Below are 22,809 nucleotides of genomic sequence, written 5' to 3' on the forward strand. Positions count from 1 at the left end.
AAGCAAGCATACCTATCACAAAAGCACGGTACAACAATACAAGCTTCCCTTAGAACCACTCCTGCCAAACAAAACAATAATTAAAAAAATCTATTTCTGTTTGTCTATAGGTTATGTTTTCATGTTTACTGAAACAATTTGCCACTAAACAGTTAACTAGTAATATATCCTTTTAAATTTGAAAAACAAATAAGGCTCCCCTTTGCAAGGGTGTAAATTCCCTCACTAAAAAGCCCAAGACAATTTCAGTGTCTTGAAAGCCCATGTGTACAAACAATGAAAAACCCCAGTGACACTATCTAGGCTTGGAAAAACCACCAAATCACATTATAAACGTCTAGAAGGCCAGGATTTTTCAGGGAGAGAAAGGAAAAATGGCAGGGTTGGGGGGGCATTTAAGTTTAGTATTGCAGGAATAAGAGTAAGTTTAGCACAGGGATCTATTGGCAGATCTCCCAAAATTTTTGGTGGGAACGATTCCCAGTAGATGGATTATTTCCTACAGGGGGTTAATTCCTTTTAATTAAAAAGGAAGTTGAAATCCTAAAAGCCTCTGGTTTCAAAGCAATAACCAGCTATTCAAAATGAAATGGAGAGCTCTATATGCTCCTTCCTATATGTAATTATGGGGAAAGAAATGAATAACAGCTCTAATAAAATGACAGGGCAGCTGAATGTGAACAGCTTCTCTAAGAATCACATATTAGAGCGCTCCACTGGACATTATATACATTTATATATATGTCTCAAGTGGGGAAGAAAGTCCATTTATCATTTCTCACTACTGTCCATTTCCAATTTTCAGATGCATCAGAAAGGCTGTATTGTCTCTTGTAGTCGAAGCATTAAAAAGTGTCTTTCATTCTATATCCATTTGCTATCTAGGCTTTAGAACTTTAAGGACAAAAATCAAACACATGCTAAGGTATTCTTTAAGTTAATATTAAGCACTAACAATAAGTACTGTTATAATGATAATTTTACTCAAAAAGACCCAGCTCAAAATGACCCATTTCCAAAATGACTGGAAATAAAGGAAGTAACCTGAAACAGACTTTTCTGAAAAAGTGTAATGATGCAAAAATCACACAGGCAAGAGGCAACTCTGAAGTTTGCTAGTAAGGAAAATATTTTTATTGGTTTGCAAGAACTAAGAAGCATTATTAAAAATCTCATATCCTTTCCTGGTGAATATCTGAACCAGATAACTACTGTAAAGATCTCCATGTAAATTAAACAAGTTTTTCATCCACATTCAGGGAATAAGGACATTCTGACAGAAAACAAATCACACTAAAGAAATTACTTCTTTGAGCAAAATCTACCTTGCGATTTGATTCTACGTTATCTAGTAAGTCATTTTTATCCTCAAGTATATAGTTAAATATAGTTCCAGACCCTAAACCCCAGATGAATACATACCAGATCTTTCCAAGGGCAGGAGAACAAAGACACACAAAATGTTTACAGTGGAGTTTCAGGCTAAATTCGTGATCTTAGCAACAGTTCAGGACCTCTGTTATATTTTTATTCAAATCAACTATAATCCTCTGCCACTCAGCTGATTGTCCCATGATCACTGTAATTCCCTAAGCAATGGATAGTGATAAGGTAGAACCAAAATAATTCCATGCAAATACAGAAAGCAAGACTGCACTACAGTAATATAGGAAAAATGAAACCCACACACAAAAAAAATGTCTTCAATTTGATTCAGATCTTAAGATACAAGCCTGAAGAAAGTGAAGGACTCAGTAACAAGTGATTTTTCATGATCAACAATATTTCTTTGCATCTGTAGAGTACTTCAAAACATTTTTTTCCTAAATTATGTCTTTGGATCCTCACAATCTTAAACTGTCAAAGCATTAATTTTTACTTTTGTTTCACGGTTATGGAAAGTAAGATGATGAGTTAAATAAGTATCATAAAACTAACATGAGGTAAAGTTATAAGCACAATGAATAATGTACTTCAGTCCCCTCATTTTATGAATAAAAAAACAAAGGTCCAGTGAGATCAAGTGAATTGCCCATGGTCAATTACTCTGAAATCTACCATTAGATAAGTGGGTTCCCTAATTTATAGCCAATGCTTATTTTGCTATAAATGTTGCTCATAACTCTGACCGTATGTTAGAATAACCTAGAAAGCTTTTAAAATGCTTACCTAAGGCCATACCTGAGCAATTAATTCAGAGGGAGGGCCCACACAGCAGTATTTCTTTTTTCAACATATAGTCATTAAAAGTTCCCTAGGTGATTGTAATATACACGTAGGGCTGGGAATCCTTTACACTAGATCATGGATTTCACGTAAACAATTCAGATGAATTTTCTGATTTCTTTTTTTAATTTCTCAGACTTACATAATAAAACCAGGAGAAGAGCTGTCCTCTGGGTTGGTAATGGCTGTCCACAATGACCAATAGAGTATCAAACACCATAGAAACCCACTCTTTCATTGAAAGGAAATTAGGTTGAACCTGTGGATGGAGAAAAACATGAAATGGTAATGTAAAAAAGGGAAAAACAAACATAATTTCTAGACCTAAGGTAACAGCCCTTCCTTAAGCCTTAAGATTGAAATATTATCAAAAAGCAAACCTCACCTACCAGGACTGCATCAATTAGACAAGTATTTGACAAGTACATACCCTCACCTGTGCGCCAACAGAAATAAGGGTTTAACTTTTAAATGAGGGTAAGTAGAAGTGAAAGGATGGGGTTGCAAGACAGGAAACACTTGAGTCTTTGGAGAGTATGTGGAGGCAAAAGGAGAAGTATGCAGAGAAAACAACTAAAAATGTTTAATATCTATGGGCCATGATTTCACAAAGGAGGCAATAAAGCAGCTTAAAAAATTCTGATCACCATATCTAGCATTTTTGCTTACTGTCCCTATATATTATTTGTTCAAGTATTATCATATCTGCCTAGTTATTAGGTATGAAAACAGATGATTTATAGTTTGGAAAAAAGGATGAAAGAGAATGCCAAGAAATAACAATACATTAATGAAACTCAACTCACTAAAAAGAGACCCTGGGTTTTTTTTTTTTGGTTTTTTTTTTTTAAGATTTATTTATTTGTTTGTTTGTTTGTTTATACATACAAACACTGGGTACAGTCAGAAGTGCAGGAGGGTGAGAGAACCTACCAGAGCCAGAGCGGGGAACAGAACAGGCAGACTGACAAAATACACTGCTGAGGGGAGCAGCAGGCGAGACAGGACAGGTCTGTCGTGCATGTCGGACCCTTGCCGGTGGCCAGGGATCGAACCGGCACTGCAGAGGCTGCAAGGCAGCTTCGCAGCCCAGTGCTCAATTACTGCGCCACCAGGGGAGGCCCAAAGAGACCCTGGTTTTAAAAATCATTCATGACCATGGATGTCAAAAGCCTCCCTTCATTCATATGGTGACACATAGTTGGCACAAAAGATAAAGGTCAATGCTGTATTAAGTATCTCCTTGAAGTACTTCCTTGAATCAAACAAGATTTCCTTCTTAACATCTTTAGTTGTTGATCATATGAAGATCTGAAAGATGTTTGCAAACTTCAACTTTACTCAAATGAGGAGGTCTGGAGTTAAAAGCATTGAGTAATAGCAAAAGACGAAGTCATCAAGAATAAAAGCAAAGCCCCACCTTGGGTTGTGTGGCCTTTCAATGCTTTGTATAATATGTGTTTTAAGGTAGAACAAAAGGGTGGAGGAATAAAGAAGAACAGAGTCTGGGTCAGACTCTGAGGCAGACTTCCAGTTATTATTGGGGCAGGTTACCTGAATAACTGGAAGTCTGTCATAAGTAATACCAAAATGAAAGGTTTTTAATGAGGGTTGGTTTCTTTGCTTATAATCAAAGCATACTCCATGATAAAAAGGGAATAGAGATAGCCCATACTGTGCAGTGACAGAGACAGGATGAATAACACTGTTCAATTTTTGTAGTAAGACGTAATGGAGTATATGCTGATGTTGAAGACAATGGTCTCCATGATAGAGGGCTTAGTATTTACTAGTCATTGTGCTTTACATATACTAATTCATTTAATCCTTCCAATGATCCTATCGAGTAAGTATTATTATCCCCATTTTATAGATGGGGAAAAGAATCTAGGAAGGGACATTACCAACAATAAGCTATAGACCCAGCAACTACAAGTATCAGGATTTAAATATAGGACTCTCCTACTTCAAAACCCATGATTTTTAACCACTCTGTTCTATTGTCTCCAGATAATGATAACTACCAGATAATGGGCTTAAATGGAGAAAAAATTCATGCCTGTTTATTTTGACAGTTATGAATTATCTGAAAAAGTACATTGGAAATGAACATTGGCCAGCTCACCACATGTTTAATTAAGAAATAAATGCCTTAAAAAAATGAATAGGCACTTTGTCATTGACATCTACAATTAAAATGCAAAGTACAATTTTTTTTTCAGTCAGTAAACACTGCTTATTTATCATTTTTTGACAGCATTGTTCACTTTTAGTAAGCCTAGTTAACCTCCTAAGATTGGTTACCACTGATGCAATCACAAAAAGACAACCCCTGTTGCATAAAATTGGTACCTTCAAATGGAAATGACCGCTTAACTGTGATGGAGAAAGCGCAACAGAAAAGCAGCAAAGAAAAATCTGGACTAAAAGACTAAGCCCCACAGTGTAAAGGCCCATCAAATAGCATAACTTGGTGCCGTAATCAGACTCCAGTCTCACCAATTCAGGACCAATCCACCTACAAGCCTGGCTACAAGAGACTTCTTACTTTTCAAAGGATCCACAATCAAAGCCCAACTGGTTCAGATCACCTCTACTCACCTCCAGGATACCCTCAGAGTCTGAGGAGAGGCCAGCTTCGTGTTTGGATACGACAACAGCCAGGCTGCTTAAGGCTAATAGCGCATTGCCTTTGACTACTGGGCTGTCCCTGTTTAAAGAGAAAATAATTTCAGAAGAGGGTTTTGGGGCATTAGTCGGGAGATGAGAAGGCATTATTATAGAGAGGGCAGGTGAGGTCAAAATGCACTTCCGTTTCTTCAGGAGCTTCATAAGCACAGGTCTGTTTGTTCCTTGATGCCAGCAGGGGAACAAATTCTTTCCTTTTTTCCCACGCTAGTGCCGACTTGTGACTCTTCCTCTACGTGTTTGGTCATTACGTTTTTTTGTAACTTAGGAGTCTAAGCTCATATATTTAACGTCTTTCTTCCTAAATGTTTTTGCTTCATTATTTATTTCACTTTACATGCCCTAAGATAGCTCCTTAGGGCATGTCATCTTTGGTCAATTTAAATTTATCGATTTGTTCTGAAAATACCTCTAAGGTCAGTGATGTAAATGTAAGTCCAGCAGGAGAAATAGCTTCTGGCTTTCCCAAGGCACTGCTGAGTGGAACCAGTTTTTAGTAAACTGCCTCAGACACACACTTTGCTCGCAACTTCACAAGCTGCCTGCTTTTCTTAGCCATTACTGCCCTTCCATTCTTTCTCCTAAAGCCAGCAGCCTTGGTCAGTTTGTAATAAAATATATAGAGACCCCTAGAGAAGATCCAATTAAGGGTCTGTCGAGACAATTTGAATTGAGTTACACCATCCAAATGATATTTTTCTAACATTGGCAATAGAATCTTAAATGTGATTTCAGAATTTTGCATCAAGAAAATTGAAACTTTTTAATATAATCACCATTTGAAAATGTGCATTCAGTATGATTCTATAATTTCATGGTGATCCTATAGAATGAAATCCCAATGGAACACTGATGAGATGCTCTTGATTTACTGACTCACCATGACAGAATTTAGACCACAAAACACCTATATCACCGTCAAGTTAGATCGTGGTTATCTGGTGGCTATGAGTTCCAATAAATACAGAGAATGTTTGTCAAAGCCTGGACATCAGACAGGAAAGTGCATTCAGAGTATGTATCTAAGAATCACTTTCTGTTTAGTCCAATGTAAAGATGGTACAGATACGTGGCATGAGGGTTACCAGTCCTGCTCCCCATGCAGGCATAATACCTCTAGTTCCAGGCTGAGTGAACATGTGAGAGGGTGGGTATTAAAAGGCCAGGGTACACAAGTCCTTGCATTTTTGCTTCCATTTGGTAAGAATGGGATGCAGGATTTGCCATCAAGTTCTTCCCTCTATCTATCTACTCATCTATACCTCCTTCCTTTTCTTTCAGTGAAGACCTGACACTGGCTCATTTTGCTCCCCTCTCCTTAATTCATTCCTCTTTGAAGTCTGCTATACATAGATGAGAAAATATTTATATTAGGGGTGAGTGAGAAAGGAAGGAGACTTGAAGTCCATGCAGATGGCTTCAACTTTGCTAGAGTTTTGCAGTGAGGATTACTGAGCACTCTTACAGCTGATAATAAAACAATAGATATCAAGGTCTGGACATTCCCAGGTGCCTTAGCTATAATAACATCATTGAACAAAGACAAAATCAGATCTTTTATTTCTAATATTATCTCTTTCCTTTAGCTGAGACCATTCTGAATCCTGTCTTGATGCCAATGGTCATGAGTTCTTAAAATTAGTAACAAATTGTTTTAAGTTCTCAGTGACCTGTAAATTGATCCCCAGCTTTTTTTTTTATTTGTCCTGTAGAAAAACGTAAATGATCACCATTTAAAAATAGGCTAGCAAATCTTTTAAAATATGAACATTAGACAAGATGACATAAAAATTTATCTTTTTAACTCTAAAATTATGATAGAATTTAACTTCTGTTTTAGAACAGTGCCAAGCATGATTTTTCGTTTCAAAAGTTTCACTGGTCTGGACGTTCCTCAGCATGTACTATTCTTGCAAAATAGAGTCACTGGGAATTAGACCTGTGATTACAGACTCAATGCATATTTGGACATTAATCTTTCAGAGACAAAGTCCATGGGTCACACAGTGCATGCCTAAGCCAAGTTATACATCTCACAGAGGTAGCATGACAGGCCCTTGCTCAGCTCTGCATTCTTTACAAGCTGGAGAGTAGAAACAAAACACATAGTGAAACAAATTCAAAGAAGAGTTGGCCAGGTGAGAACCTACAACTGGTTCAGCAAAAAAAAAAAAAAAAAAAAAGCATCACCTTGTTGATCAAGTAACTATCCCCTACCAGGCAAGCAATGTGACTAATCTGCATAATAACATGTCAGCAACAGTACAGTATTTATCTAGGCAACACCACTGACATTTTAATTAAATTGTCTTTTGAAACAAACTGATGCCATTAACCTAATTAAGAAGTGCAAGGAAGGATGAGCTACAATGATGCTTTCTTGGGGACAAAGTATTACGTTACATATTAGTAAAGTGAGCCAATACTTTAGGGATTTTTATCCTCAGGTCCAAATCCATTTAATTAATAACATTGAAAATAAACTTACATCAATCATCAGATTTTATCTGTGCTCTGATTCTCCCATAACCCTGATGCTTTAAAAATGCTTTCAAATGAGCCCATCAGCTTAATTCTGTGACAGGTGTTTTACTTCTTACATTTAACTTATGGGACAGAGCAAAGTAAGAACTACAGTGGTCCAAACATTTTGTGGTGCCATGGTCGGAGGAACAGAGGCTAAGAGAGTAGGGGGTGGTAGTGGGGCACTCACAAGGTTGGAAGAAGTCAGTGGGAAGAAGAAAGGAGAAGGCAGCAGAGTGACTCTTATTTCCCCTGCTTTATCATTAATCTCCCCAGTCTCTGGACCTTAAATATCTCCCATTCACTTGCTGTCATGCCTAGTATTGTCAGAATTGCTTTAATAAGATAAGGTCTATAAAATACTTTGAAACTGTTGATGAAAAGGTAACATCATGAGAACATGAATTAATTTTGCACCATACCACTGAGAATGTGAACACACTTTTTCCATATTAGCTGTGAAGTTATGATTTGCAAATCTGAAGATTAACATCTTAATGAAGTAAACTTCTAGAGTAGAAAATGCAAAAGCTACTAGTGAGGCAAAATTAAAGTTTATTTTAATAGGAAACTGCTAGTTTCTTTGGCATTCAAGCTTCTTGCTCTAAATGTCGAAGCACTGGTTTTAACAGGATATAAGTAAACTACAAAATAGAACAAACTATGAAAGGTAAAGGTCAAAGGCAGCTCCTCTAGCCCAGCACCCCCTCCCTTCCAATATGCAGCTGAGTGCTCTCCCACTGAGTGTGCAATTCAACCAAACTAGAGAAGCAGACACAAATGAGTCCCTCTCAAAGCCTCTCTGTACTTTAGTTTTCATTTTGTCAACAGATATGTCAACAGATATTTCCCAGTGCCTCCCACCTCACTGAGTGCAGGGGAGGATTCCCACTTCTACTTCCCTTTATTCAGAAGACATGCAGCTGAGTAGTGATCATGTTCTGAGATCAGACTTCACAGTTAAGCGCCTGTTTGAGAAATTACTGGTGAAAAGCTAACTGTAAGGTAGATCATATTTTTGTCTTAGGATTTTTGTTTGTTGCATTTAAGGCAAAAGCTACTGAGCTACAGAAGGCTCTGGAACATAACAAGGTACTTTCATTAAATATTTCTACATGATATGAATTTCTTTTTTTAAGATTTATTTATTTATTTATATGAGCACTGAGTACTGTCAGAAGCGCGCAAGGGTGAGAGAATTCACCAGAGCCAGGGTGGGGAGCAGAACAGGCAGAAGGACCGAAGTACACTGCTGAGGGGAGCAGCGGGTGCGGCAGAGAGGTCTGCGTGCCATGTGGGAACCTTGCAGGTGGCCGGGGATCGAACCGGTGCTGCAGAGGCTGTGGGCAGCTTCGCGGCCCAGCGCTCAACTGCTGCACCACCAGGGGAGGCCCTGTTTTTCTAATAATCATGAAATCCTCTAGATCAAATGTATATCTATGTTATTGGGTGAACAGGAAGAGAGGGAGTCAAACAGAAAGGCAGTAGCAAAAGGTGATGATACAAGGGTGAGTGTGTCTGACTGACATTAACTTACTGCCAGGAACAATTAGTCAGCTTGTTAACAAAGGAACCTGGGGCCTCCCTGGTGGTGCAGCGGTTGAGCGCTGGGTTGCGAGGCTGCCCGCGGCCTCTGTGGTGCCAGTTCGATCCCCGGCTGCTCCCCGGCCACCGGAGGAGGGTCCCGCATGGCGCGCAGACCTCTCCTGCCGCCCGCTGCTCCCCTCAGCAGTGTACTTTGGTCCGTCTGCCTGCTCTGCTCCCCGCTCTGGTGAATTCTCTCACCCTCCCGCACTTCTGACTGTACCCAGTGCATGTATAAAACAAAAAACAAACAAACAAATAAATAAAATAAATAAACATGCCTCTATTAAAAAAAAAAAAGAGAGAGAACAAAGGAACCTGAAGAGATTGCATGTTCATTAGGGTATAGCTTTCTTAGTGAGAGAGCTAAATAAAGTCTCAAGATACCAGTACTCAAGCTATTTTTGTTAAGCCATAAGGATATGATTGATATTGTCTTTGTACCGGGTCTTCACATTCATTTCTACTATTTAAAAATTCAATTTCTAGATCCCCTTGATCTAAATACGAAGGGAATGAAGAGGAAGTAATACTATGCTTTATTTGCTAGCCCATGGCTGAGAGTTAGTAATTATTTGTAGAATCCACATAATTCGCAGTAACAAGGACACCCCCAATGTCCTCACCCCCCAAACCCTGACTCTAGTAGGGCATCTAAATTACAATTCTTTGAGCTAACACACAGAGCATTCTGTTAGGTGTACGCACAAGGGCACAAGTGATTACTGGTGTAAAAGCTATGTGTGTATAATGGTTCCTCTGTATCATCACAAAGAAGCAGGAAAAATTAATATGAGAAAGGATAACATCTGATTTTTAAAAAAATAATTGGAAAGTCTTGTAAAATCCTTAGTTAGGAAATGTTCTAAAAGGAAAAACTGTTTGTACCTGTGTGGGAAAAATGTTTGTAGGAAATTTTTGGTTAACTGAATAAATGAATCTTACTTTGCAGCAGCCTTGGTGATCTCATCAGTCAACATGTCTCGGACCCTGCAATCAAGATGGAGAAAAGATATGAGGTCACGTTAGAGCAAGAACCCAACCTTTCTGCTTATTCATCAATTAATTAGAACCTCTGCAATGCCTCCAGATCCTAAACCTATATATGTAGAATTTTAGTGTAATATGAAAGAACTATAATAAGGACTGTACTTCAAAGAATGCTTCATGACCTTATTCCTTCCGTAAGTTAGTGGAGACTAGGAAGGAGGTAGATGCAACTGAGGGCAGTGTCTAGGCAATGCTCTAATGGTGTCATTAAACTGGTGGGTATTACAAGTGTGCTTCACATTATTTTCTGCTATATGCGGAATGTTTGTATGCCCTCCCCACCCCCAACTCATATGTTGAACTCTTAACTCCCAAGGTACTGTGTTTGGAGCTGGGGCCTTTGGGAGGTCGTGAGAGTAGAGTCCTCAAAATGGGATTAGTGCCCTTACAAAAAGAGACAACAGAGAACTAGTTTTCTCCATTTTTGCTCTCTGTCAAGTGAAAATACAAGAAGGTGCTATCTGCAAACCAGGAGCAGGTCCTCACCAGCACCCGATCTGTGGGGCAACTTGATTTTATATTTCTGGGCCTCCCAGACTCAACAGCTACAGAATTTTTATTGTTTAAGCTACATGGTCTATGGCATTTTGTTACAGCAGCCTAAACTGACTAAGGCATTCTCTTTCTTTTGCACACTGTTCATCAAAACAGCAATTTATTATTTTCAAATTTTCAGTAATAGAAAAGTTACTGTGTGTATATATATAAAGCATAATTTTGAATGTTGGTTATAAAACTATATTGAAGCTATAAGAATATAATTGTGAATTTAAAGGATGGTATATTCAATTCAAATATTCACAGAACAGAAAACTTTTTTTTAATATAAGAGTCTTGAGAGAAGGTGAATAATCACTGACTTCCAAGTTTACATTTTGAGGCAGATAACCTTGACATTTTGAGGCAGATAGCATATACACTTTGAGTTTCATAAAATCAATTTTTATAAATATTAAAAATTGCATATTAAACTATATTTTCATTAATAAGTATTTTTGTTTGAAACATAATAGAATCTTTAAGTTATTTAGCATTCTAAGAATGAGTCATTTCCACGAGCCAAGTTTTTCAAATAGTAGCAAATTACTCCCACAGACCTTAAACTTGACTTGTATAAAACAATTTGACAGTTTCTATAAAATATACTGTACAATCCCAGTTTTTCTTAATGAAGTATAGTGTTTTCAATACATTCCTTTATTGGTCAGTGTGGAATATTTACAAATGATCACCTGTCTATATTTCTTTGTGGGGCCAATTCTTTTCACTGGTATATTAGGTTCCCTCTTTTAACTATCCCCTTCTTTCTGCCACATCACTAATTTTCCTTCTCTACTTGTATGACTCACCTCACCTGTGCAATACCCTTTTGTAATATTGTTATATCTACTGTTGCAAAGAAGAAAAAAAAAAATGCTCCAGGTATTGCCCTGCTTCTTATACACCAGGACTTAGACGAGTGGTCTAAGTGGTCTACCCTTGATGATGGTGGTTCATGTCTTTCTACTTTTCTAGACCCTCGTTTAATTTGGCTTTGGTATCCACAACTCCCCCTGAACAGCTCCTGTCATGGTCACCAATGGTTTTCAAGAGGCTAAATCTAATGGTCAATTCTCAGTCTCCATCTTTGGCAGCCCCACAACAGCCTTTGACACAACTGGTTGCTCCTTTTTCGAAATCCTTTCTTCACTTGGCTTTTAAAAGATAGCTTTGAAGATTTCATTCTTTCTTGGTTATTTTCATCCATCATCAATCACTAATTGTCTGCCTTTCTTTTTGGTTCATTCTTCACCTCTTTACACGTCTAGGTGTTGAATTGTGTTAGACAATTAAGTCCTTTCTCTTCATTCATGACCTAGCTAATCTCATCTAGAATAATGATCTAAATGCTGTTCATGTGCTGAAGATCCCCAAATTTATATTTCTAGCTCCCACCTGTCACATGAACTCTAGACTCTAGATAACTTATTTGATATTTTCAATTGGAGTTCTAATAAGATATCTTAGACTTAGCAAGCCCAAAACTTGATTCCTATTCTACACACACCTGCTTTTCTATAGTTTTGCCAATCCTAATAATTGGGAACTCCATACTTGTCAGTCAAAATCTTTGACTTACATCTTTCTCTTGAATCCTTCATTCTATCTCTATATTTTGGAGAGGATAACAAATATACCACACCCACTAAATTATCATTTTCCAATGATATAATTAAAACTATATATAAAAGAAAATAGCAAGTAGGAAGTAAAATCCAAATTCTTAATCTCTAATCTTAAATACAATGTGTTTTAAACTACATCACTATTTTTTAAGTAAATCTAGAGGCTGTAAATTAGAATAAAATTAAATACACATACAAACAGCTTTTGCTTTTCTACATATGCCAGTTGTCAGTTTTCTACCTATGCCAAGTCTAAAATCAAATAACCTTTGAGCAGATTTTTAGATTAAAGAAACCTGTGGCTGCAGGCAAAGCTATTTAGATTTTGGGCTGCTGCAACATTAATCTGACAAGGTATTCATCCCAACCCATGTAACAATTTAAATTGCTTTTAATGTGCCAGCACTTTTCTAGATAATACAGTGGGAATGTCTGCCAAAGAAATTAAAACCCTGACATGGTAAACTTGCTCCCAATAATGAAGATATCAGGGGGAGAGAGGGGGCAGGGGAGTGAAGGGGTATCCATTGACTAAATTGTAACTCAGGAGGACAATGGATTGAGTGGGGGAAAAAAGCATTAAAAAGCATATAAAACAATTAATTATGGGGAAAATGGGAGGGGAGGGAGAGGAAACAAACCATTTCCATACTGCTTCAGAAAACAAAAAATATCTAAAATTTACTAATAAGGTTCTTATCTGGGAGGGGGCTGGAAAACAGACCTATGTTATCTATCTTTTATTTTCACATTCATGTAGAAGCTAAAACTTTTAGCAGGAGAGCCTTTAAAGTAGTCACATCGTCCCCCTCATAGGTTATTTCCCATGACAAATAATAAGTAGCAAAAGACCAGCCTTACCACAGCCAGGCGGTGTTCTTTTTGTATTGCACCTCCTCGGGTCCCTCCTTTCCATGTTTTAACTGCAACTCCAGCTCTCCTATTCTTCCCTGCAAAAGGTCCAACATACATCAGCATGCAAACTCTATGGCAGATATTATCTTAAAATTTCTCTGGAAAACACACAGATAACAGATGTATCTTTTTCCCAAATGGCTTTAAGTGTTCCCAATAGGATATAAGATTATGAAAGAGGATGTGTGAGGAGAATTAATTACATCACTGCTCAGGTCTTCACCAAAGAAGTACATCCTGGACAAGTTCTATGTTTGGCAAATTTAGTGCAGAGCACTTCGTTTTAGAATATCTACTGAAAGTATATTTGATTCATAGATTCAAAAAATCCCCTGTTGTAATAATAATCTGCCTGTGCCAGCAGCTGAAAATTTTAACTGACTTCCACCAACATTGGGGTCTGGGTACCAGATTTTTAACAGAATGGTAACAAATAAGCAGGATAAATATACAGATTTAAATAAAATGTACCAGAAGTTATTCTGAAACAGCTACATGCTGTATCAGTGAACTCGCAGAAATAGATATACTTCAACTTCTATCATGCAACAAAAACATAGCTAACTGCATCCCCTTAACCAAGGCCTTAAAATATTTATTATCCAGGGCCTCCCCTGGTGGCATAGAGGTTGAGCACTGGGCTACAAAGCTGCCCGCAGCCTCTGCAGCGCCGGTTCGATCCCCGGCCGCCGGCGAGGGTCCCACATGGCATGACAGACCTCTCCTGCTGCGTCCGCTGCTCCCCTCAGCAGTGTATTTCATCAGTCTGCCTGTTCTGTTCCCTACTCTGGCTCTGGTGAATTCTCTCACCCTCCCATGCTTCTGACTGTACCCAGTGCTCGTATAAATAAATAAATCTTTAAAAAAAATTTATTATCCATTCTAGGATATGTCTTTAAACTCAGGATTATTTTTATCAGATGCTTTCTGATACTCCATCACCAATTACATTACTCAAATGTAATTAAAATTCTGGCTTATTAATGAACTCTAATTTGGACAAGAACTTAATTGCATATTGTATTGGCAAGTAATATCAAACCATTTTCAGGAGTGCTTGTGTAGTTTACATTTTCACTAGCAGTAAATAAGAATTCTGGTTACTTTATATCCTAACATTTGGAATTGTCAGATTTTTAAATTTTTACCATTCTGGTGCATGTGAAATAGTGCTCATTATGGTTTTAAATTTCATTACACTGCTTACTAGTGAGGCTGAACATCTTTTTCAAACGTTTGACTATTTGGATTTCCTTTTTGTCCATTCTTTTGGTTGTCTTTTGCTTATGGATTTTAGACTCATAAGCTATGTGCCACAGAAGAAAAATGTATCTCTATAAAGAAATGGAAGCAACAATGCTTGCTAAGTTGAGGATGTGGGTTCAGGAATCAGAATGTGATCCACCTAGTCTGACTTCTACTAGATGCTGTGTAAATTTTAGGGGAGGTAACATCACCACCCTAAGCTTCAATTTCCACATTTGTGAAATGAAGTTATCAACTATTTCATGCTATTAGAACATGATAGTACATAATAGGAAAAAGTATTGCTTGAGTACAGTGCCTGATAATAAGTAATAGCTCTCCTTACCGGGCTTGTGTCAACAATGACAAAAAATCTTCTGTCCTTTTATTATGAGAGGACAATCTTTTTATGAGACAATCTTTCATATATATCTAAATCTTTCTTTTAAAAAAACATTTTTTTATTGCGGTAATGTTGGTTTACATCACTGTTTGTATTTTAGAAGTGTAAGATTCTCCCCCTTCAGATGTGGTTACCATAGTGTACCCACTACCAAAGTGCCTAGTTACCACCACAGTCCACTGTGTCCCATCCACCCCAACTGGTGCTCCCCTCATGGTCCCCTGCGGTTGCCTCTGTTCTATAGTCAGCTTTCAAGAGATAGTTTTTTAGTTTGCCTTCATCTGACCTTTTGTTTGGTTTCTCTGTATTCCACATATAAGTGACACGATCTCATATTTGTCTTTCTCTTTTTGACCTATTTTGCTTAGCATAATCCCTTCCAGCTCCATCCATGTTGCTGAAAATGGCAACAATTTATTTTTGATAGCTGTGTAGTACCACACTGTATATATATTCTACATCTTCTTGATTCACTCATGTGTTTTGGGACATTTAGGTCATTTCCATATCTTGGCTATTGTGAATTGTGCTGCAGTGAACATGGGAGTGCAAATTTTCTAGATCCTTCTCGAAATAATTCATGTTTTGAATCTGTAGACTTTCATAGATGTCATTTTTCTCCCCAGAAATGAAATATCCAGACTATACAGTTTCAGGTAATTGTATCATTCTCTTAGATTTTCAGTCTGATATTAATATTTATTCATTTTTTAAAAAAGATTTATTTATGTATACATACAAGAATGGGGGTAGAGGCCAGAGGTTGGGGGTGAGAGAATTCAGCAGAGTAAGAGTGGGGAGCAGAACAGTTGGATTGACTAAATACACTAGTGAGGGGAGCAGCGGGCAGACAGGAGAGGTCTGCTGCACCATGTGGGTAGCTCCCTGGCCGGCCAGCGATTGAACTTGTGCTGCAGTGGCTGCAGATAGCTTCAGAGGTTGCGTCTTAACCCCTTGCACCAGGGAGGCCCTGATAATAATATTTAATACTACTACTGGCCCTTCATGATGGTAAGCAAAATAGAAAATAGCATTTTATTGCCCATTTCTGTTAATTATGCTTTTTAAACTATGCCTCTTTATTCTTAAAACATTGTTTCCCAAAAGGACAATATGAAATTAAAAGGTTAAAATCTGTTTAGAAATAAACAAAACACAAAAAAGCTAGTATACGTGCAGTTTCTTGAGAAAGCCTACTGTTCTAATCTTTCCTGTTGCTAGAACCAGTACAACCATTCTATTGTGACTAAGTAAATTTCTTATTTTTTTTTCCCTCTCAAAATCTCTGTTCCTTTCAATCCCCTCCTCTGGAATGTCTACCTAACTTCTCCCATCCAGTTCACATTGGGCCATTTATTCAGATCTACTTTGCTTTTCAATTCTATTGGTAATAGAGATTCAGTGGCTTTCAATTCAGTCACCTCTGTTTCTCGTTAAAAGCCATGGCTAGGAAGGGAAGATATTTTTAGGAGCAAGAAGACTGAAAAATAATTGAAAATGAGCACCCATATTGAGGTTTTTAAATGACTGGATTCCAGTTACTAATCTACCTGTCCTTCTTACTTTTTTAAATCCCCAGTCCATAAAATCAAGAGCTGGCTGAGTATAGTGCATATTTCACCTAGCTCCAAATCTGTACGTTAAACAAACAACCATTACAGTCAAAGAGTAATTTATTAGGGAGTCAGTGTCCGTGACACTGGTTTTGATTTCAGATTACTCTGCAACTCAGATGACTAGATTAGTGAACACAAATATCTTCAGTCAATCTGCTTTAATTCCTCCCTTCTATTTGAGATCATATTCACAATCCCTATTAGCCCTTTACACACAGGGTGGAGACCTCAGCATCCCATAAGAAAATAAGGTAAAGATTAACTATTGAGGGATCCTTACCAAAATGGACTGTGAACTGTCAATCAACCTATATCTTTTTATCTTAATGGAAAGAAATCCAAATACCACACTGGAATGCTTACAATTCAAAATCTACATTCTGTGGAAAAATTAGATAAGGCTGGATGGAAGCAGATATTTAACAAAAACCCACTAATAGTGTTCAGATCTCAAACTTATTTACATCATAATCAGCTTCCAGGAGATAATACAGATTGCTTTTAGCATGTCTCCTAGGTTTAATTAAATAGAACACAGTTTCTCTAATAATTCTCTAATTTATTGCTACAAAATATGCCTAGTGTCATATCAAAGTAACCATAAGTCCTGTGCAGAAGTTTCCTCCAGGACAGAAATTCCTGATACAGGCAAGAAGTCTGGCTTTTGCTCTACTTTTTCAAAGATACCATAAATTCCATTTGAGTGTGCGGGAGCATTTAAAAAACTTGTTGAATGATTAAAATACATCAATGTACTTTCAAACAACAGAGGCAGCCTAAAAAGTATTGCTGTACTTTCAAATAATACTTAAAAAAATCACATTATAGTCTATATATCTTGAGTTTCAGTTCTGTTGTCACCTATTCTCAATGGAACTGGACTTCTCAGAAACTCAAGGTAAAGAGACTATAAATGATAAATAAATCATCTACAACAGTAAGAAGATAGCACAGAATTACAGACTAATTGACCTGAATACTAAGAATACTCAGCTGGCTTTATATAAATAGATCTGCCCTTCAAAATATTAAACCAGTTTGTATTATTGATATTTGTAGTCACAACTAATGATAGCATTAAGGAAAATGTATGACAGAAGGGAATAAGATGGAGGCTCAGGAGTCAGACAAATCTGGGTTAGTTCTAGTTCTTTCATTTACTGGCTGTTGGGTTTTGGGTCTTTTGCTTTGTTTTCCAATTTAATCTTGTTTCCTCTTCTATATTCTCATTACACATGGGCTTAACACTCACTTGAAAGAGTTTCTGTAAAGATTAATTGAAATAAGACTTAAAGTAATTACTGAATAAAAGATCTATCATAAAATGCAACCAGGAGGGTTTTTTAATGATTAAATTTTATTTATTTTTACTGCAGTAACTCTGATTTACAACACTGTATATGTATACCCAGAGGTATAGGATCACACTCTTCAGATGATGTTAACATACCACACCCATTAAGACACAATTAAGGGCCCTATAATCCTCCACCATAGCCTACTGTGCCCCTCCCCAGTCTCTCTCCACCTATTCCCTCCCTCCTGGTAGCTTCAATTCTATGGTCAGATTTGCATGGAGGTTTTTTTTTTTTTTAAAAAAATCAATTGTGAATCATCTGCATAAATTATATCACAATCCTGTTCAATTTAACCTTTCCTTTGCTAAGAGCTAAATAAAATTCTCAGTTCATTCTGCAGGAGGAGGAGTTCCTGGCTTCTCCCAGAGCCTATGCTACTAATCCTCTATTAAAGTGTCAAAGATACTGTACTGGAATTGCTAGTGTACACATTAGTCTCCACACTGGACTGGCAGTTCACTGAGGGAAGGAATGCTTTATTCCCCTTTGTGTCCTACATACCTGGGGCAAGGCCTGGTCAATAAAAAGTGCCCTGTAATGTTTAATGAAGGGAAAACACTGCAAAATTACTTAGTAAAAGTGAATGAGAAAAGCGCATAGTCTGACTTGCAATTTCACTCTTCTTAAACACAAACTCTAAATGGCTAAGGGTGTGCATGAGTAATTCATTCATTCTCTTATACATCTATTCAAAACATACTCAATGACAAGAAGCTCCTGAGGATAAAAATTGTACATTAGCTGAGCAAAAGGAAACACTGGATCCAAGAGAATATCTTTAATGCAGCTTCTGGTGTGGTTTGAGGAACTATCTACAGCACTTGCTCAGAGTGTGGTCGCCTGTGTCAAAATCACATGAAGTTTAATAAACATACTAAGTCCTCATCCTCTAATCAGTTCCAATGAATCAGAATGTTTGAAGATGCACTAGCATTTTATAAATCCTAGACCCCATAAGACATGTTGTAACAAGGTTTTAAGACAAGAACACCAATGTTCAGATGCTCACCTACCCCCTGCATTTTAGGATGGCTGTTTCCCCTAACCATAATACCAGATTTCTGAGACTGAATGAAAAATCTTATTTGGGGCTATGTATTTCTTAAGTAGCTTAACAATGAATTTTAAGCTAGAATGGACTGATTTAATTTTTTTAAATATTTTAACTATTCATATATTCCCAAACTGATTAAATAGGGGAGCAGGTTGCGAAAGTATACATTTGAAGAGGTTTGAACTACAACTCCTAAAGCTGACATAAAGATATAAACCCACTTTATATACTTTAATAAACAAAATTTGGGGGGAAAAAATCACAAACTGTAACATAATATTATTGGATTACATGCAGTCAAACTGAGTATAACTTACTTACATAGTGAACATCCCTTATTTTTTCAGACTGTCAGGTTCTAGAGACAACAGAGAAGAAAACACCGCCCCCAGCTTTAAGCAGCAGAGACAATGGGGGAGGGGAGGCGGGCAACAGCTGAAGTGAAAAGGGCTTCTGAAAAGGAAACAATTTAGAAGGAAGCACAGAAGAGGGCAATCCCCAGGTGCCTCCCCAGGTAAAATGACCTAAAGAACAGTAGGAATTAGGTGGGCAGAAAGAGAAGCAAGGCCTGAGACAAAAAGAACAGTGTGAGAAACCCAAGAGGTTAGGGTAAATATGCTTGATTTGGGAATAACAGAAATTCAGCAAGGCTAATATGTAAAATTCAGGAGAAGCATTGAGACAAGGCTGGGGATGTAAGCCAAGGTGGGCTGAGGAGGCACAGGTACAAGGGCGGTCAATGAGCTCGGTCTGGAACATGCTGTGGGACAACCTGGTGATAACTGAGAAAGATCCAGAAAACAGCAGGACATGAGAGAGTCATGTTCAAGTGGGAGCTGTAGACAGGCCAACATTTAAAATTAAGTGGAATTAGTATGTATGCCACACATTCTTTTATGAGCAGAAATAACCGCAGCATTTTTCTTAGCTCTCTTTCCCCAAATATTTTTATATTAAATACATATTTGAAGTAAAATCTGAGGTAAGGAGACAGTCCCCAAAAGCACACCCTTCTATGGCTTCGTTACCTGTAAAATGGCATGATAAGCACGATTCATATATGCAAGCCAGGCCTGTGGCAGGAAAATTGCCCGGTGCCATTCCAAAAGCTGGATGTGAACCTGTGGGAAAAATGTACCACAACTTAAGTGAGACCACATAGTATTAAAACAGAATAAAATTTTAAACTATATCAATTCTTTCTTTCCCTTTATTTAAATGGTCTAGGTTCTAAAACAAACCAAATCAGTCTAGGGTCAGAACCACAAATAAGATCTTTCAGATATTTTCAAAGGAGAAGAGGTTAGAGTCCTATAAAGACAAAATAAGCCTGGAATTTTCTAACCTAAAGCAAATAGAGCCCTACAATAATAACAAGTTCAGATGTATGTGTAATACAAATATGTCCTGGAAAATGAGGGGGAAACTCTTGTAAAGTCTCTTGCCAATGTCCGGAAACTGGGCATTGTCTAACAAATCCCCCTAGTAATTTTAAATAAAAATAAATATTGCTCACATCCTGGATTTCCAATATGACAATTTCTGAAGTAATAAACTTAAATTGCCAACAGAAATACCATGTTGTACAGAAACCAGGAGGGTAAGAGCATGCAAATGAGTACTGCACACAGCAATTGTGCACGCCACTGGATAAACGCCCTTTAATCAGTGTGGGTAAACAAGAGAAAAATGATAGATGCCAACGCTGAAACCCTGTTTCTGAAGAGAGACCCAGACATAACATCTGGTTTTCATAGTCATTTCTGTTTCTACCTATTAGTATACGGCTATCTTGCAACAAATCTTCCCAAGGTCTGCTTCTGTTAAGAGAGATCACTCAAGAAAAACAGTCACAGTGCATCACGTTTCACATTTCCTGTAACTCATCTCATCGAAAATCAAAACAACTAAAACTTTAGTCTGTGTCCTAAAGACAAAATCAACAACAAAACAAATTTTTATATAATTATACCAGAATCATGGTAAGTACAGTGTTTAGGGGAGATTTTGCTATATTTTCAGGATCAATTTGCTCAAATGTTGAGTGAGAGGAAGAAAACAGCCTCTCTGAATATAGCTGGTTCTCATGGCCTCTGATGTTTTCTTTAATCCCACTCTTAGTGTGGGCTACAGGGCAAGGTGGTATGATAGGGTATGAGGATTATCAACCAGTCTATCTGCAGAAATTTCTGGTCAAAGAGTCAGAAATGGGTACAAAGATATTATAAAGCAAAATTATAAAGAAGTTATAGGAACTAAGATTAATTCTGACTACTCTTTATCACCTTTCTTTCACTGTTGCTTGTTTAAAAAATTTTATGGGGCCTCCCCTGGTGGTGCAGCGGTTGAGCGATGGGCTGCGAAGCTGCCCACAGCCGCTGCAGCACTGGTTCAATCCCCAGCCACCTGTGAGGGTCCCACATGGCGCGCAGACCTCTCCTGCCACCCGCTGCTCCCCTCAGCAGTGTACTTTGGTCCTTCTGCCTGTTCTGCTCCCCGCTCTGGCTCTGGTGAATCCTCTCACCCTCCCACACTTCTGATTGTACCCAGTGCTTGTATAAATAAATAAAGAAATCTTTAAAAAAAATTAAAAATTAAAAAAAATAAAAAATTTTATGCTTGAAAGTATGAAGACTCTGGGGGCCTCCCTGGTGCCGCAAGGGGTTAAGCACCACACTATGAAGCAATCCAAAGCCTCAGCAGCACAAGTTTGATTCCCGGACCGCCAGGGAGCAACTCATGTGGCAAAGCAGACCTCTCCTGTCTCACCCGCTGCTCCCCTCAGCAGTGTATTTCAGTCAGTCTGCCTGTTCTGTTCCCTGCTGTCACTGGTGAATCCTCCCACCCCCAATCTCTGGCCTGTGCCCCAGCTCTTGTATGCATAAATATGTAAATCTTTTTTTTTAATAATTTTTTTTAAAGAGGCATGTATTATTTATTTGTTTGTTTGTTTATACATGCACTGGGTACAGTCAGAAGCGCAGGAGGATGAGAAAATTCACCAGAGCCAGAGAGGGGAACAGAACAGGCAGAAGGACTGAAGTACATGGCTGAGGGGAGCAGCGGGCGGCAGGAGAGGTCTGCGCGCCTTGTGGGACCCTCCTCTGGTGGCTGGGGAGCAGCCGGGGATCGAGCCAGCGTCACAGAGGCCGCGGGCAGCTTCGCAACCCAGCGCTCAACCGCTGCGCCACCAGGGAGGCCCAGTTTTTAAATATTTAGCCATGTAATTTCCTACCTCATCCCAAAGGTTAAATGTTAAATAAAACCAATATAGAAAATTCTGGGTCAACAGAAAATGTCCTGGCTGGAAACACAATTCACGAATTTAGGAGGACATTAAAAGTGAGAGTGAAAAAGTACGCCTTACTTCCTCACCTATACATATATTTTTAAGATTTATTTATTTATGCATGCAAGAACTGGGGTGTAGGCCAGAAGTGCAGAGGGTGAGAGGATTCACCAGAGACAGAGCGGGGAACAGAACAGGTGGATCTACTGAAGTACACTGCTGAGGGGAGCAGCAGGTGGGACAAGAGAGGTCTGCTGTGCCATGTGGGTTATCTCCCTGGCCTGGGATCGAACTCATATTGCAGTGACTGGTGACAGCTTGAGAGTGCTGTTTTTAACCCCCGGGCCACCAGAGAGGCCCCCTCATTGATACATATTTTACTTGAAGAGCCTACTTGGCCACCAAATATTCGGTTGTCAGAAAAGTCTCAACATACTTTTTTCTATGTTTTTCAAGCAAAAATATGTCATGATTTTCCTGACAACCCAATAGTTAATTTACTGTTCAGAACACATTGCCCAGAAATTTGGTAGTGTCTCTGCCTCATGAGCAGAAACATGATTATCCACTTACAAGAAATACCCATTTATTAAATACTAAGCTTTGGTGAGGTTGTTGACCTGTCAAACTAGAATGCCATGAGGTAGGGCAGCATGCACAAAAGGACAGGTAAACTATGTTTTTGCTGTTAAT

At 38.2% G+C, this 22,809-nt stretch overlaps 1 protein-coding gene across 3 annotated transcripts in view; it reads right to left on the bottom strand.

The window, feature by feature from the left end:
- FOCAD (focadhesin) overlaps nucleotides 1–22,809 on the bottom strand; it is a gene marked incomplete at both ends in the record, with an annotated part of 251,103 nt that overhangs the window by 54,409 nt on the left and 173,885 nt on the right. For all 3 annotated transcript variants that reach the window (XM_084236533.1, XM_084236532.1, XM_084236531.1), the window contains 5 exons: nucleotides 2,369–2,485; nucleotides 4,828–4,936; nucleotides 9,967–10,011; nucleotides 13,098–13,186; nucleotides 19,856–19,948. In XM_084236533.1, the coding sequence (XP_084092659.1) occupies nucleotides 2,369–2,485; nucleotides 4,828–4,936; nucleotides 9,967–10,011; nucleotides 13,098–13,186; nucleotides 19,856–19,948 (453 nt within the window). The remainder of the gene's footprint in view (nucleotides 1–2,368; nucleotides 2,486–4,827; nucleotides 4,937–9,966; nucleotides 10,012–13,097; nucleotides 13,187–19,855; nucleotides 19,949–22,809) is intronic.

Source organism: Talpa europaea, assembly GCF_964194135.1.
Source record: "Talpa europaea genome assembly, chromosome: 7".
NCBI lineage: Eukaryota > Metazoa > Chordata > Mammalia > Eulipotyphla > Talpidae > Talpa > Talpa europaea.